Raw genomic sequence first — 14,817 nt, forward strand, 5'->3', positions numbered from 1 at the left:
CTGAAGCTCTGCCCTCTGCACCAACTTGTCAGCCATGCATTTTTCTGCCAAATCATCCTGTTTCTACTCAGGAGGTCCTGTTTCTCAGCTTTCTACATAGCTCTCTAAATTCTCTTTTCGAGACTTCCTTGCTTTTTCTTCCCTATGTCATTGGTACCAATATGTACCAAGTCATCTGGCTGCTCTCCCTCCCTCTCCAAAATGCTGTGGACACGATCGAGATGTCCTGACCCTGGTACCTGTGAGGCAACATACCAGTTGGGTGTCCCGTTCATGTCCACAGAATCTCCTTTCTGTTCCCCTGACTATTGAGTTCTCTATCACTACCACTCCTCTCTTCTCCCTCTTTCCCTTTTCCACCACAGACCTATGCTCAGTATCAGTAACCTGGTCTCCGGTCTCCATGACATTCCCCTGGAAGGTCTTCCCCCACAACAGTATCCAAAGTGGTATATTTGGGGTGAGTTACGTGGGTACCGGGCAAGATGGCTGCACGTTAGCGGAGCTCTGTCAACCCACCATGAAGTTCTATTAATTAGAGCATATGTATCCCACCTTGTCCGGATACAGGTGTCCTGCAGTTAAAAACTCTTCGTTTTTTTCACTAAAAGGGCTATTAACAACTTTGAGAGATAATTCTGTACGACGCCGAGACCGAAGAGCACTACAACGAGCCATGTGGCTACAAGACAGAGCCCACAATCCGAAGTTCAAGCCATGCTAATGACACAGACGGACCAAGGCTCCAACATGGAGAATTTACTGGCTGAGGTTAGTCGTATGAGTTCCACTCTACTCGTGGTGGCTGCTGATGTATCTACAATTAAGGAAACGACAACGGAGTTGAAGAACAAGAACTCGGTCAATGCCATTCAAGAGAGGCTGACGGAAGCCGAGGGCTGTCTCTCCAGTGTGGGGGACACTACTGTGCAACTGGTGGGTGCTAGCAAGCAGAATAATAAACGCTTGGACCTACTGTGGAACCGTGTCGAGGAGCTTGAGAACAGGAGCAGATGCAACAACGTCAGTCTGATCGGTCTAAAGAGAGGTGCAGAAACGGTTGGTCTGTTTAAATGTGTGCAAAGAATCATGTCCGAAGGATTTGGCTTCAAACTGAACGCAGAGCCTGAGATTGAGAGGGTGCATCGGGCCTCGGCTCCCAGGCCGGGCGAGGATCCTAATACGATTCTTGCGCTCTTCAGCCAGAGAGAAAGTGCTGCAAGCAGCCAAAGCAAAGAGAGGAGTTGAGTGGGAGGGATGCAAAGTTTCCTTCTTTCCAGATGCGTCCAGAGAATTGGCTGAAAAACGGAGGGCATTTACTATGGCTCGGAAAATGCTGCAAAAAGTCAACGTGAGGTACACGCTTGCTTATCCAGCAGTTCTACGCTTCACGTGGAAAGGAAGGAACAAGTAGAGAAGCAGAGAAACTCATTCAGAAGAACTGCGGCGCTGGCATTGACTGAGAGACAGGATTTGATCACAGTGATAGGTGGAGATAACTTTTTAGGTATTACAGGGTGGGTGGGGAGCTGGATAAAGCGGTCTGATTAGGGTGAGGCTTGCTAGCTGGCACGGCACTTTGCGGGCCATATCATGTGTCTTTTTCTTTTCTGTTTCTTTGTGGAGCTTATCCTGCCTGTTTGTTTTTATTTGTTAGTTAATCTGGCAGGAATATATTATTTATGTTTTTGAGTTATGTTGGTTGTTTACTTGTTTGAGAGCGCAGTATTTGCAGTGTTTTTTGGTAATAATTGAGCACAGGGATAGAGTACAGCAGGTTTTTTTTTGGGCTATTTTTTCAGAGTTATTGCATTCCAGACTCAGCCATCTGGGAAAATATATATTTTTGCACATGTGTGCATGAAGTTTAGGACATGAAAATAGTTAATTTCATATTATGGAACATTAATGGGTGTGGAAACTCAATCAAGAGGAAAAAGATTTTATCATACCTTGAAGGTAAACAAATTGATGTTGCGGTTGTCCAGGAAACACATTTTAAAGATGCTGAAGCACTGAAATTTAGAAGAGATTGGGTGGGCTAGGTATTCTATTCATCACTCAATAGCAAACAAAATGGGACAATTATTTTAATTAACAAAAAACTTAATTTTGTATTGCTTGGAGAATTTAAAGACAAGGAAGGCAGGATAATTTGTATAGATGCACTTATTAATGGGGTGAAAGTAGTACTTTGTTACATATATGCACCTAATAAAGAAGACCCAGACTTTCTTAACAAGGTGAACGAAATTTTAGGCACTAAGGAAGGAAAAATAATTTTAGCAGGAGACTTTAACTAAGTAATGGACCCAGTTATTGATAAAAGCAAATTTCAGACATCACCAGTACCCAGGGACAGGGCTGCCTTACATCAACTTATTGAGGATATCGGTCTGGTGGATATATGGTGATTGGTGAATCCATCCGGAAAAGAATATACATTTTTCTCTCATCGACATAAATCCTACTCTAGAATAGATTTTTTTCTAATATCCAACTCCATTGTTGAACAGGTGATAGACTGTAAAATTGGCCCGATAGCATTATCAGACCATGCACCAGTTGAAATTCAAATTGATTTAAATACTGAAAGGGGAAGGAGGGGTAGATGGCGAATGAATACTATCCTGTTAAAAGATGAGGATTTCAGTGATAAGCTGGCTGACAACCTGACTATGTTTTTTGAATTGAATGTAGGGACCACAGTAAAGCTGTCCTCGGTATGGGAGGCATCCAAGGCGTATATAAGAGGAAAATTAATAGCACAAACATCTAAAAGGAAGGAGGAAAGTATGGAGCAAATAAAAAATTTAGAGGTAGAAATAACCACATTGGAAAAGGTTTTAGCAAGACAATATACCGATGACTTATACAAAGGTCTGTGCAATTTGAAATTCCAGCTAAATAACATACATAACAAAGAAGCAGAATATGCATAATTTAGATTAAAAACAAGTTTCTACGAAGATGGTGACAAAGCTGGTAAGCTGCTGGCACAATATTTAAAGCAGTAGAATACGAATAGTGTTATACAGGTTTCCCCCGCCATCCGAAGGTAGAGCGTTCCTATGAAACGGTTCATAAGCCAGAATGTCGTAAAGCAAAGAAGCAATTACCATTTATTTATATGGGAAAAATTTGTGAGCGTTCGCAGACCCAAAAAATAACCTACCAAATCATGCCAAATAACACATAAAACCTAAAATAACCGTAACATATAGTAAAAGCAGGGATGATATGATAAATACTCAGCCTTTATAAAGTAGAAATACTTTTCTACAATCATTGCCGCACTGTTCTCCATAGCGAAAATCTCACGCAAGCGCTCTCGGCAGAAACACTCTGTCCAGTAACCTTTAAGCTATGAAGCTGCCAAATCATATCAAATAACGCATAAAAATACACAGCCTATATAAAGTAGAAATAATGTATGTACAGTGTAGTATCACTTACCGGAATTGGGAAGACAGCGCCGAGCACACTGATGATGGTGTGTTGGGCTGAGTTGTCAGAGGCTGGGGTGGTGCAGTGACCCCCCCAACCTCCAGGCCACCAACCGATACTGATCGCGAAGAATGCAGCAGTACAGTGGTGGCCAGGACGCACCCAGCACATCTTTAAGAAAAAAGCCGAAATAAACAAGCTAATTAATTAGGTGCCGCCTGGCATGTAAATGTCGGCCCAGATCAGAGGCGACGCAATCGGCAGTCGCCTCTGATCTGGGCTGACATTTACATGCCGGGCGGCACCTAATTAATTAGCTTGTTTATTTCGGCTTTTTTCTTAAAGATGTGTTGGGTGTGTCCCGGCTACCGCTGCATTCTTGGCGGCAATGTATCGGTCCACGGCCCAGGGTTTGGGGTAGTGGGACACTGGGGTGTCATCTCATCGTCGTCTGTTTCCATCAGGGCAGGCAGGTCATCTTCTTCTATCTCTGCCTGCCTCGATGTTGAAGATCGAGGTTTGTTGTCTGCTGTGGCTGATGTGGAAGGCTTGAAAAACGACAGTATGCTTGACTGCTTAGCCTCGCGCATTTTTCTATCATACAGTTCTTTGTAAGCACTCAAACCATCTTGCAAATATGTCCTAAACCGACATACCCTTTCAAAATTAAAATCGTACTTTATCATTGCAGCAAAAATCTCACGCAGTTGCTTCACGTTCAGTTCCTGGATGACTTCACTTTCGGTCCGTTTGCTACTGCATTCGTTTTCGATTGTTATCCTTTCCTCTTCCAATTGCATCAGCTCTTCATCTATCAGTTCTTGGTCATGGAATGCTAAAACCTCTTCAACATCATCTTCGTCAACTTCCACAAGCCAAACTCAATTTGTCCTTGCTTCGTTCACCACAATCAAAATGCTTAATTATGTCTAGTTTTACGCTAAGTGTAACACCCTTACGAGTTCTTTTAGGCTTTTCCAATACCTTCGAACTCATCTTGCAAACAGCTGCTCACAGGCACATGTTTAAGCAATGCCAGCTAGAATGCAGTTCCGGGGGAGGAGCTTGGCTGCTCAGGGCGCGCGCTGCCTTTTTTCGTAACAGTGAAAACACCTTCTGTTAGCGAAAACAGGTAACTAATGTAGGTTTTTCATAACAGTGAGGTTTCGTAAAGCGAACGTTCGAAAAGTGGGGGACCTGTAATTAAGAAAGGGGATACATTAGTGTCATCATCTAAAGAAATAAACGAAGTCTTTCGACAGTTCTATGAACATCTATATGCATCACCATTTAACCATGACCAGGAGGAGCTGAATCAGTTTTTTGCTAACATAAGATTGCCTACATTATCCCCACAACAAGCTGAGTCCTTGGATGCCCCAGTTACTGAGGGTGAGGTCAGACGAGCTATTGCAGCTATGAAAATGGGGAAATCTCCAGGTATGGATGGCTTCCCAGTTGAATATTGTAAGAAATTTCTGGACGTATTGGCTCCTAGTCTAACAAAAATCTATTCAGAAGCACTTAATTTGGAATTTTTACCAAATATATTTAATGAAGCATTAGTATCGTTGATCTCGAAAAAAGACAGGGAGGCAATAGATCCTTCCAATTATAGGCCTATAAGCTTAATTAATGTGGACTGTAAGATATTGACTAAAATACTGGCTTTGCAATTAGAGAAAGTATTGCCATCTATAATTAATACTGACCAGGTTGGCTTCATTAAAGGCAGATCCTCAACTAACAATTTAAGGAGATTACTGCACTTAATATGGCTGAACTCCCCAAGTAGTATCCCAGTTACTGCCATCTCCCTGGATGCCGAAAAGGCCTTTGACAGGGTTGAGTGGAGATTTTTAACCACAGCCTTGTCATTCTTTGGGTTTAGCTCTGTCTTTAAATCATGGATTAGAATTTTGTATAAAAACCCTAAGGCTGCAAGACATTGCGTTGGTAGCATATTCAAGAACGGTGACCCACAAAGTAACCCTTTAACTGAATACTTTACTCTACCACAGGAAGTTCATAAAGCATCAGTGTTTTATAAAATGTTCAAGCATTCTGTGGGTGAATCGTGTAACAATCTCAAAGCAGTATGGCAGAAGGATCTTGGAAGCGATATTGAAGATAATGAGTGGTCAAATATTTTATCAAATGTGGGTAGACATATTAGGGAAGCGAGAGGGAAATTTATTCAATATAATATAGAACATATTATTGGACAACAGCTAGACTACAAAATGGGGATTGTTGATAATAATTTATGCTGGAAATGTAAAAATGAGGTGGGCACATATTTTCACATGATTTGGGAGTGTTCCATGGTTCGTCCATTTTGGTGTAAAGTTCTTGATTTGTTGGGGAGTTGGTCGGGTTGCACGCTGCCCTTGTGCCCACAGCTTTATCTCCTGGGTGATAGGACAATGATACCTAATGTAAACAATGACAAGTTTGCTATTTTAAAGGTGGGTCTCATCACAGCTGCAAGAAATATATTGCAAAACTGGAAAAAAAAACCCAGATGTCCCACTGTGAAGGAATGGACTGAGGAAATGATTAAGATTTCATCATATGAACACATTAAGAACTAACAGTGAGGGAAAAGTGCAACGCGTGGGATCAGTTTTGGTTGTATGTTAACTTAAACTTAAATTAGAACTTCTTTCTGTTTCTAAGTTTTACTTGTTTTCCTGTCATGGGATGGCTGTGTAAATATGCTGTACTCTATCTGCTCTATCACATGCTGTGCTGCTTTGTAAAATAAGAATAAATAATAAAAATTTGAATTACAAAGTGGTATATTTATCATTGAGAGGAATTGCCACAGAGGTGCTCTGTGCTAACTGCCTGTTCACATTTCTATTTATCGTGATACTCACCCAGCGACTCACCTCCTGCAACTTCAGGGTGAATGCTTCTCTGTAACTTTAATTGATTATCTCCTTACTCTCTTGTACAAGCCGAAGGTCATCCAGCTGCTGCTCCAGATCCCTAACACGGTCTTCAAGGAGCTGCAGCTGGATGCACTTCATGCAGATGTAGTTCCCTGGGAGACTCTGGGTCTCACAGGACTCTGCCACCCGGCATGAAGAACACACACCAGCTATTTACTACACTAGGTACAATAAAAGAAAAGAAAGGGAACCTCAACAAAAACTTAACCAGAGCCAATGGCTCTTCTGAGCTGAAGCCTCCTCTGAGTCAAAGCCTGACACTCCTACCCTCACCTCTGGCCTACTCCCAACAATGGCCACCTTGCTTGTCGTTTCTATAATTTGAAATAAGCGTTACTGACTTGGGAGAAACCTCGTCACTGTGGCCTGCTCCTGTCGCTAATTGGACTGCTGGATGAAGGGTCTCGGCCTGAAACGACAACTGTTTACTCTTTTCCTTAGATGCTGCCTGGCCTGCTGAGTTCCTCCAGCATTTGGTGTGTGTTGCTTTGGATTTCCAGCATCTGCAGACTTTCTCATGTTTTCTCCGGTAGATTGTTGCTCTTTCACTGTTTAGTGAATTGGTTACTGTAAATTATCACTTATCAGAATCGGAATCAGCTGTAATATCACCGGCATATGTCATGAAATTTGATTTTTTGTGCTAGCAGTACATTGCAATACATAATAATGGGAAAAAACATGAATTACAGTGAATGTCTGTGTTATTTATATATATATATATCAAAATAAAATTGTTATATTAAATAAGTGGTGCAAAAATAGAAATAATAGAAGTAGTGAGGTAGTGTTTATGGGTTCAATGTCCATTCAGAAATCAGATGGCAGAGGGGAAGAAGCTGTACCTGAATCACTGAGTGTGTGCCTTCAGGCTTCTGTACCTCATACCTGATGGCAACAATGAGAAAAAGGTATGCCCTGGGTGATGGGGGTCCTTAATGATGGACGCCACCTTTTTGAGGCATCGCTTCTTGAAGATGTTCTGTATACTACGGAGGCTGGTGCTCAGGATGAAGGTGATTAAGTTTATAACTCTCTGCACCTTATTTCAATGCTGTGCAGTAGACCCCCCCCCCCCCCGCCCCATAACAGACGGTGATGCAGCCTGTTAGAATGCTCTCCACAGTACAATTGTAGAAATTTCCAAGGGTCTTTGGTGACGTACCAAAACCATCTCAAACTCCTACTGCAGCCACTGTCGTACCTTTTGTAGCCATGTTGATATGTTGGGTCCAGGTTAGATCCTCAAGAGATATTGATACCCAGGAAATTGAAATTGCTCACCCTTTCCAATTCTGATCCCTCTGAGGACTGGTGTGTGTATCCTCATCTTGCCTTTCTGCAGTTCACGATCAGTTCTTTGGTCTTACTGATGTTGAGTGTAAGGCTGTTGCTGTGACACTACTCAACTAGTTGATATACCTTGCTCCTTAACGTCCTCTCATCACCATTTGAAACTCTGCCAACAGTGGTTGTATCATCAGCAAATTTATAGATGGCATTTGAGCTGTGCCTAGCCACACAGTCATGGGTGTAGAAAGAGAAGAGAAGTGGGCTGTGTATCCCTGATGCGCGCCTGATGATATCTGATCTGTGCAGATTGTGGTCTTCTGGTGAGGAAGACGAGGATCCAGTTGCAGAGGGAGGTACAGAGGCCCATGTTCTGTAGCTTTTTGATCAGGACTGGAGGAATGATTGTGTAGGACGCTGAGCTGTAGTCAATAAACTGCATCCTGAGATAGGTATTTGTATTGTCCAGGTGACCTAAGGCCACGTGAAGAGCCAATGAGCTGACATTCACTGTGAACCTATTGCGGTGATGGTCAAACTGCAGTGGACCCAGGTCCTTGCTGAGACATACCCAACCTCTCAAAGCACTTCATCACCGTAGATGTGAGTTATACTGGATGATAGACAATAAGGCAGCTCAGCCTGCTCTTCTTGGCTACTGGGATAATTGTTGTCCTTTTGAAGCAGGTGGGAACTTTCGACTTTAAGGATGCAAGATTGAAAATATCTTTGAAGGCCCCCACCAGTTGGTTGGCACAGGTTTTAGAGCCCTTCCAGGTGTTCCATCAGGGCCTGTTCACTCTCTAGAAAGACAGTCTGGCGTTGGCCTTCGAGACAGAGATCACGGTGTCACTGCGTGTTGCAGGGATCATCATAGATGTAGTTTTATTCTCTCTTTCAAAGCGTGCTTGAAAGGCATTGAGCTCATCTGGGGGTGAAACATCACAGCCATTCATGATGTTAGGTTTTGCTGTAGGATGTAATGGCCTGTAAACCTTGCCAGAGATGACGTGCTTCCAATTCCGTCTCTAATCTCATTTGGAATTGTTCCTTTGCTTTTGATATAATCGTCCGCAAATCGTACCTGGTTTTCCTGTACAGACCTGGGTCGCCAGGCTTGGATGCCGCAGTTCTAGCCCTCAGCAAACTACGAACCTCCTGGTTCATCCATGGCTTTTGGTTTGGGTATGTACAGTATGTTCTGGTAGGCACACACTCATCTACACAAGTTTTAATGAAGTCAGTGACAGCTATGGCGTACTCATTCAGACGCGAAGGTGAATCCCTGAATATAGTCCAGTCCAGCGATTCAAAGCAGTCCTGTAAGGGCTCCTGCGCCTCCCTTGTCCAAACCTTCTTGGTCCTCACTACTGGTGCTGCAGTCTTCAGTCTCTGTCTATACTAAGGGAGTAGAAGTACAGCCAGGTGATCAGACTTCCCAAAGTGTGGGCGTGGAACAGCACAGCAAACGCTCTTGATGTTGGTGTAGCAGTGGTCCGATGTGTTGGTTCCTCTGGATTACAAGTGATTTGTTGGTAATAATTATTTAAAGACTTAGATTTAAAGAGAGATAATAAGGAATTGAATTAGATTTGCTGGAACATACGAGCAAGTAAAGCAGCAGGGCTATCAGGAATTAATGAAGAGAGAAATTGACCTGACAGGCCAAGTATCCTTTTACTTGTCATATTAAGTAAGTACAAGTTTCCCTACATAATGTGCATGTTCCATTTTTGTTGGTGTTTTTTGTGCAGGGAGGGGTGATTTAGGGTTTGATGATCATGCTGCAGTTCTTTTCTTTCTTGGTTTCGTGGCTATCCGGAGAAGAAGAATTTCAGAATTGTATACTTCAATAATGTGAACCTTTGATAGTTGCTTTCCTTTTCTTACTCTGACTGTCTGGGGGTCAATAGTGCCCAACTTACTTTCATTCTCAACTTCAAGCCATAATAACTGTTATTTCAAGCAGGTCGGGTTGTTTTGCTATATCTGTATTTGATTCCTTAACCAATATTATTATTCCCTCTTTTAATTTTCTCCCACTCTCTAACCTTTAAACACCATAACTTGCAATATTGAGCTGCCATTGCTGAACTCCGGTGGAAATACTTTTGTCAGCTTCCCAGTAATCCCTCTTATCAATTATATAAATCTGTGCCCCATAGTTATTGACCCGCCCTCCCCCTGCTCAAGTAACTTTCATGTTCACTTCATCTAGACCCAACTTACACCTGATTTACTTCTTCCTTTGGTTGTGTCTGTTTCAACGGAAATAAGCCCATTGTATCCGTATCACTAAAATGTTACAATCCTGGCAATATGGTCTTAAATCTCTTCTTCACCTTCTCCAATTATTCAAGTTTTTGCACATATTTCTGTAGCTTGAGGTGCAAAGCTGGTCACTTAATGGTTTTGTAAATTCGATTATACATTGCACGAACAAATAGTATCCATTCTCTTTAGTGCTTCTATGAAGAGCCTTGGGATACTTTTACATATTAAGGGCTCTTTGTATTCATAAATTGTAGTGCTGAATAGATTTCACAACAATCATTCATTGAATCCTCTGCTATAACTGAATTGTTACTTAAATCTCTCTATGTTAAGTTTTTTTTGTTAACCCTCCTCAGGTTAGAGGAAATGTGCATTTCCTGTCTGCTTGATAAATAACCTTAGCCTCTTAGCTTTTGCTCTTATTATTCACTCTTATTAATGCATTGCATTTTCTTTGCCGTATCTGGCATCTCTGGTTTTATTGAATTTGCTTCTTATGGAAAATTTTCACCACAGAGCATTCAGAAAGACAGATATACAGTATGAACAACTTATAGTACAATTGTCATTGTTCTGATGTTGAATTGAGCCCCTGCCGAGGGAATAAATTTGTTCATATTTACTTTTTAAAAATTGGTAGCTTTGGGGCACCATATATAACGTGATGAAGTCTATTACCTAAATGTCTGACTAAACTATTGAGTTTAGAGACAATACATAAAGTTCCTTTTGTTTTTAAAGATTAAAATTTATAATCAAAAGAAATGGCTATATAAATCTTGATTTTAATTTTCCTGTCTAAAACTGTCTGTATAACCTTTTATAACATTTTCAGTTCTGATTTTATGCATTTTTGTGAAGACATTTCCTGTTAATTCTAAGTCTGGATAACTTGAAAATTATACAGTAATTTGTATTAACACATTTAAATCAAACAGCACTCAAGGCTATTTATGCTTGAAAGGATTTCAAATTAATAGATAATTCAAATGAAGTGATTTTGAATTAAAAGAATTAAAGGAAAAAACTATCTTGCAGTAACATTTGAAATTTCAATCAACTGCCATTCTCTTCCAGTAATATGGAATAAATTATTTTCTTGCAAAAAAAGCTGATATAACTTGTTTATACGTTATTTTGAAAAAAGTAACAAGGCCCTTACCCCTTGTATCTCCCACCCAATATTTATTACTCAAGAAGCAACATAACTCCAGACTTATTTATGTAACAAAGCATACTGTTCACCTAGTAAAATTACTGTTCTGGAGTTGTTAATTAAGTGAGATTGTGGGGGATAGGACAGTACATAATACAGCTTGTATTTGCTCCAGTCAATAACATTCTAGTGCCCTTGAAAGATGGCATATTTAATTTGTAGAGTACATCACATTAGCTCATCAACTAATTTGTTCTATTCCATATTTATTTTTTCTCTTCTCAGACCAACCTTCCGTTACTTCACGTGGCACACTTGCGTGCTGGGGATCATTGGTTGTGGAATTATGATGTTCTTGATAAGCCCAATATATGCCTCATCCAGTATTGCTTTCATGCTAATATTGCTGGTGGTCCTTCACTATGTATCACCCTCTAGCAGCTGGGGTTATATCAGCCAAGCTATTATCTTTCATCAGGTACAGATAACTATTATAGAAACTGTTCTGAGATGATGTTAATTCTGCAATGTAATCATTTGTGTAATAGATTTCTTAACAAATCATCATTAGTGCAATTGTACCTCTGATCAAATTTAATTTTAACAGTTAACTGAGGTTGATTGAAATCTGTAAATAAAACTTTTTTCATTGCCATCACTTGTTGATGCAAAAATACAGGCAGATTTGCCATTGTGTTTCAGAAGCTCATAATCTGAATGAAAATTACAACATGGGTAACAGGCAGTATTTGCAGAGAAACCTCTCAGATGAAATTTTCTCAAAACTGGTGTTCTGTTAGATTGTTATGGACCTGCTAATGTTAATACAAAATAAATTGAATATTGGAAAAGCTTGCAAGATTTAATTGCACTGAAGTAGGAGAAAATATTTGCAGAAGTACAGCAAGAACGTTTTCTATAGAAGAAAAGCTAATTAAACAAATTTGCCATGGGTTCAGGATTAGATCTTATTGGTTGCCCATTTGGGGAAAGAAGTTAATTTTCATTTCAGCAGTAACTATGTCAAGCTTCTGTCTCAGATTATCTAGCTATCTGATTAACGGTAACATTCAGAGGAATAGACAAAGTCATTTTTTTTTTACAAATGCTTATTATTGATTTAATAATCCACATATGTAAGACTGTGTGTACATTGATTGCATACCAAATAAGTGCAGATTTCATTGAAACCCTACCATGTGAAAGTCAAGATGACTAAGAAAGTGGCACTTAAATACAAAATATAAGTACAAGAACGTATTCATCAAAGGAATGAAAGAATATTTTTTGATAATTGGTCCAGATTTACAAGTGTTCCTAAGAGGTATTCCTAATCAGAATCAATTTTGATTTTCATTTCACTTAAGAAATAGATTTTTTATGGTAGTTTATTCTGTGGTAGTTCACTTCATTTTAGAAAAGCTTTAGAGAAGGTGCAGAGGGGATATACCAGGATGCTGACTGGATTAGAGAACTAGCCTTTTGGGGAAAGATTCAGCAAGCTAGGCCAACTTGATAGAGGTGTATGAGATGACAGGAGGCATAGACAGAGTGCATAGCCAGCACCTTCTTCCCAGGATGGCAGTGTTTAATACGAGAGAGCATATGTCACAGTATGTCCTTTCATATTAACCATTGCCACCCTGTGACACTATAGGGGTATATGTCAGTGGTAGGTTTGTTACTCAGAGAGTGGTGGGTGTATAGAATACACTGCCAGTGTGCTGGTAGAGGCAGAGCTATTAGGGACATGTAAGAGATCCTTAGATAGGCACCTGAATGAAAGAAATGGAAGGCTATGTGAGAAGGAAGAGCTAGGTTGATCTTAGAATAGGTTAAAAGGTCAGAACAATATCGTGGGCCAAAGGGCCTGTACTGTGCTGTACTGTTCTATTTTGTACTGTTAATATGTTTATGCAGTAAAATTCTGAATTCCGTAACATGTGTTTTCAGGTCAGAAAGTATCTTCTCATGCTTGATGTTCGGAAGGATCATGTTAAATTCTGGCGCCCACAAGTTCTGCTGATGGTGGCCAACCCTAGAACAAGCACTCAACTCATAAGTTTTGCAAATGACCTAAAAAAAAGTGGATTGTATGTCCTTGGTCATGTTCAGAAAGGAAATTTGGGTAGGCAACTGTTTGCTCTTAATTTCCCAATATGAGTTTTAAATTTGTTAAATCATTGAAAATGCTGTGTTTTTCTTCATTGTTTATAGTGCAGGTCAAGAGATTTTCATATCTCTGATTACCCAAAATGATACTAATTTTATTTTCACCATTCTTTTCAGTGCATTCCAGACCACCACAATCCATTGTATAAAAATTCATATTGTATAAAAAATGTGAATTCCTCTCTGTTTCTTTTGCCAGTTACCTTGAAACTGAATCATTTGGTTCTGTCTTAATAGAGACAATTTCTTCTTTCTTTATCATAGCCCTTCCTAATTTTCAACACCTGGATTAAGTCTCTGCTCAAACTTCCAGGCTCCATGGTAAACAATCCTTGCTTTTCTTCTCTTTAACATTATTGTGAAGTGAAATTCCTTATTTAAGTTTTTTATTTGACTGAAGAAATGCACGTTTGGATTTAACATAGATTAGAGATAGGTAAAATCTGCCATGTCTCTATTTTCACCCTAAGTGAAAATCTCTGCTATGCTTGGGTAATGTTTTCTGTACCAAATTATCTCGATCTCTTGATGTTTGAAAACTTTGTATTCTACACCCATCACTTCACCCAATGAACCTCACCAACAAATGGCTTATTGTGACTTTGATTTTCCTTGCTGCCAACATTCTGCAATATACGTCTGTGTAACACGTTCAATTATTCATGCTAGGATCTTGCTGAATGTTTACAAATACATTGAACCATTTTCAGGTAACAAGCATCTCATTTAAACTTGAGTAATATTTGTGTTGCACAGCTTCCTGATTTTATCAATCATTGTATTAACATACCAACAAACTACAGTTATATGTAGATTCACTTATGTGTCAAAATTTACATTACTTTCTTCTATCAATTCATATTTATGAAATAATATTTAATTTCACCAAAAGAAAAATGTTCAATATCATATACAGATCATTTCTGAAACAGCTGTGAATTTAGTCAATTTTACTTAATCTTTTCCTGTACCTTGCATTTCAAGTACTTATTAGGATCCTAAAAGTTGAGTGAATATTGCTTCTATCATTAAAAATGTATAGTAATTATAAAGTAACAGGTCATTATATGCAGACCACTGAGCACAATTAGTCTCATAATGTTTATTCTCCATTCAAGCAAGTAGTTCCAATTACATTTGCCCACTATGTCCTCGTATCCCTCCAATCCTTTTTTTCTCGATCATTTGTGCAATTTCACTTTGTTCCTTGGGGGACATGTTCTCGTTATTTGTTCTTGATTTGAAATTCAACATGACTTCAAACTATAGATCAGTCAGTCAAAAATTTTTCCTTATTTACTTAAATGGTATCGCTGTTTTGAAAACTGTTACCAGATTTTCCTGACCTTCTGTTTTTAAATGAACTGCCAAAGCTTTTCAGTGCTTCCATTATAATCAGAGCCTCTCTTCCTGATACTTTTTTTCATGTATTTCTTTACAAACCTCACTATTCTAAAGTGGGGCATTTGAAACTGAACACAATATTTTATCTACAACTGAACCAATCATATATGTAAATGT

At 39.5% G+C, this 14,817-nt stretch overlaps 1 protein-coding gene across 1 annotated transcript in view; it reads left to right on the forward strand.

Moving 5' to 3' along the window:
- LOC140196302 (solute carrier family 12 member 9) overlaps positions 1 to 14,817 on the forward strand; it is a 131,754-nt gene that overhangs the window by 100,723 nt on the left and 16,214 nt on the right. Inside the window, exons 10-11 of the mRNA XM_072255273.1 lie at positions 11,410 to 11,602; positions 13,078 to 13,252. Of these exons, the coding sequence (XP_072111374.1) occupies positions 11,410 to 11,602; positions 13,078 to 13,252 (368 nt within the window). The remainder of the gene's footprint in view (positions 1 to 11,409; positions 11,603 to 13,077; positions 13,253 to 14,817) is intronic.

Source organism: Mobula birostris, chromosome 4, assembly GCF_030028105.1.
Source record: "Mobula birostris isolate sMobBir1 chromosome 4, sMobBir1.hap1, whole genome shotgun sequence".
In the NCBI taxonomy this organism is placed as follows: domain Eukaryota; kingdom Metazoa; phylum Chordata; class Chondrichthyes; order Myliobatiformes; family Myliobatidae; genus Mobula; species Mobula birostris.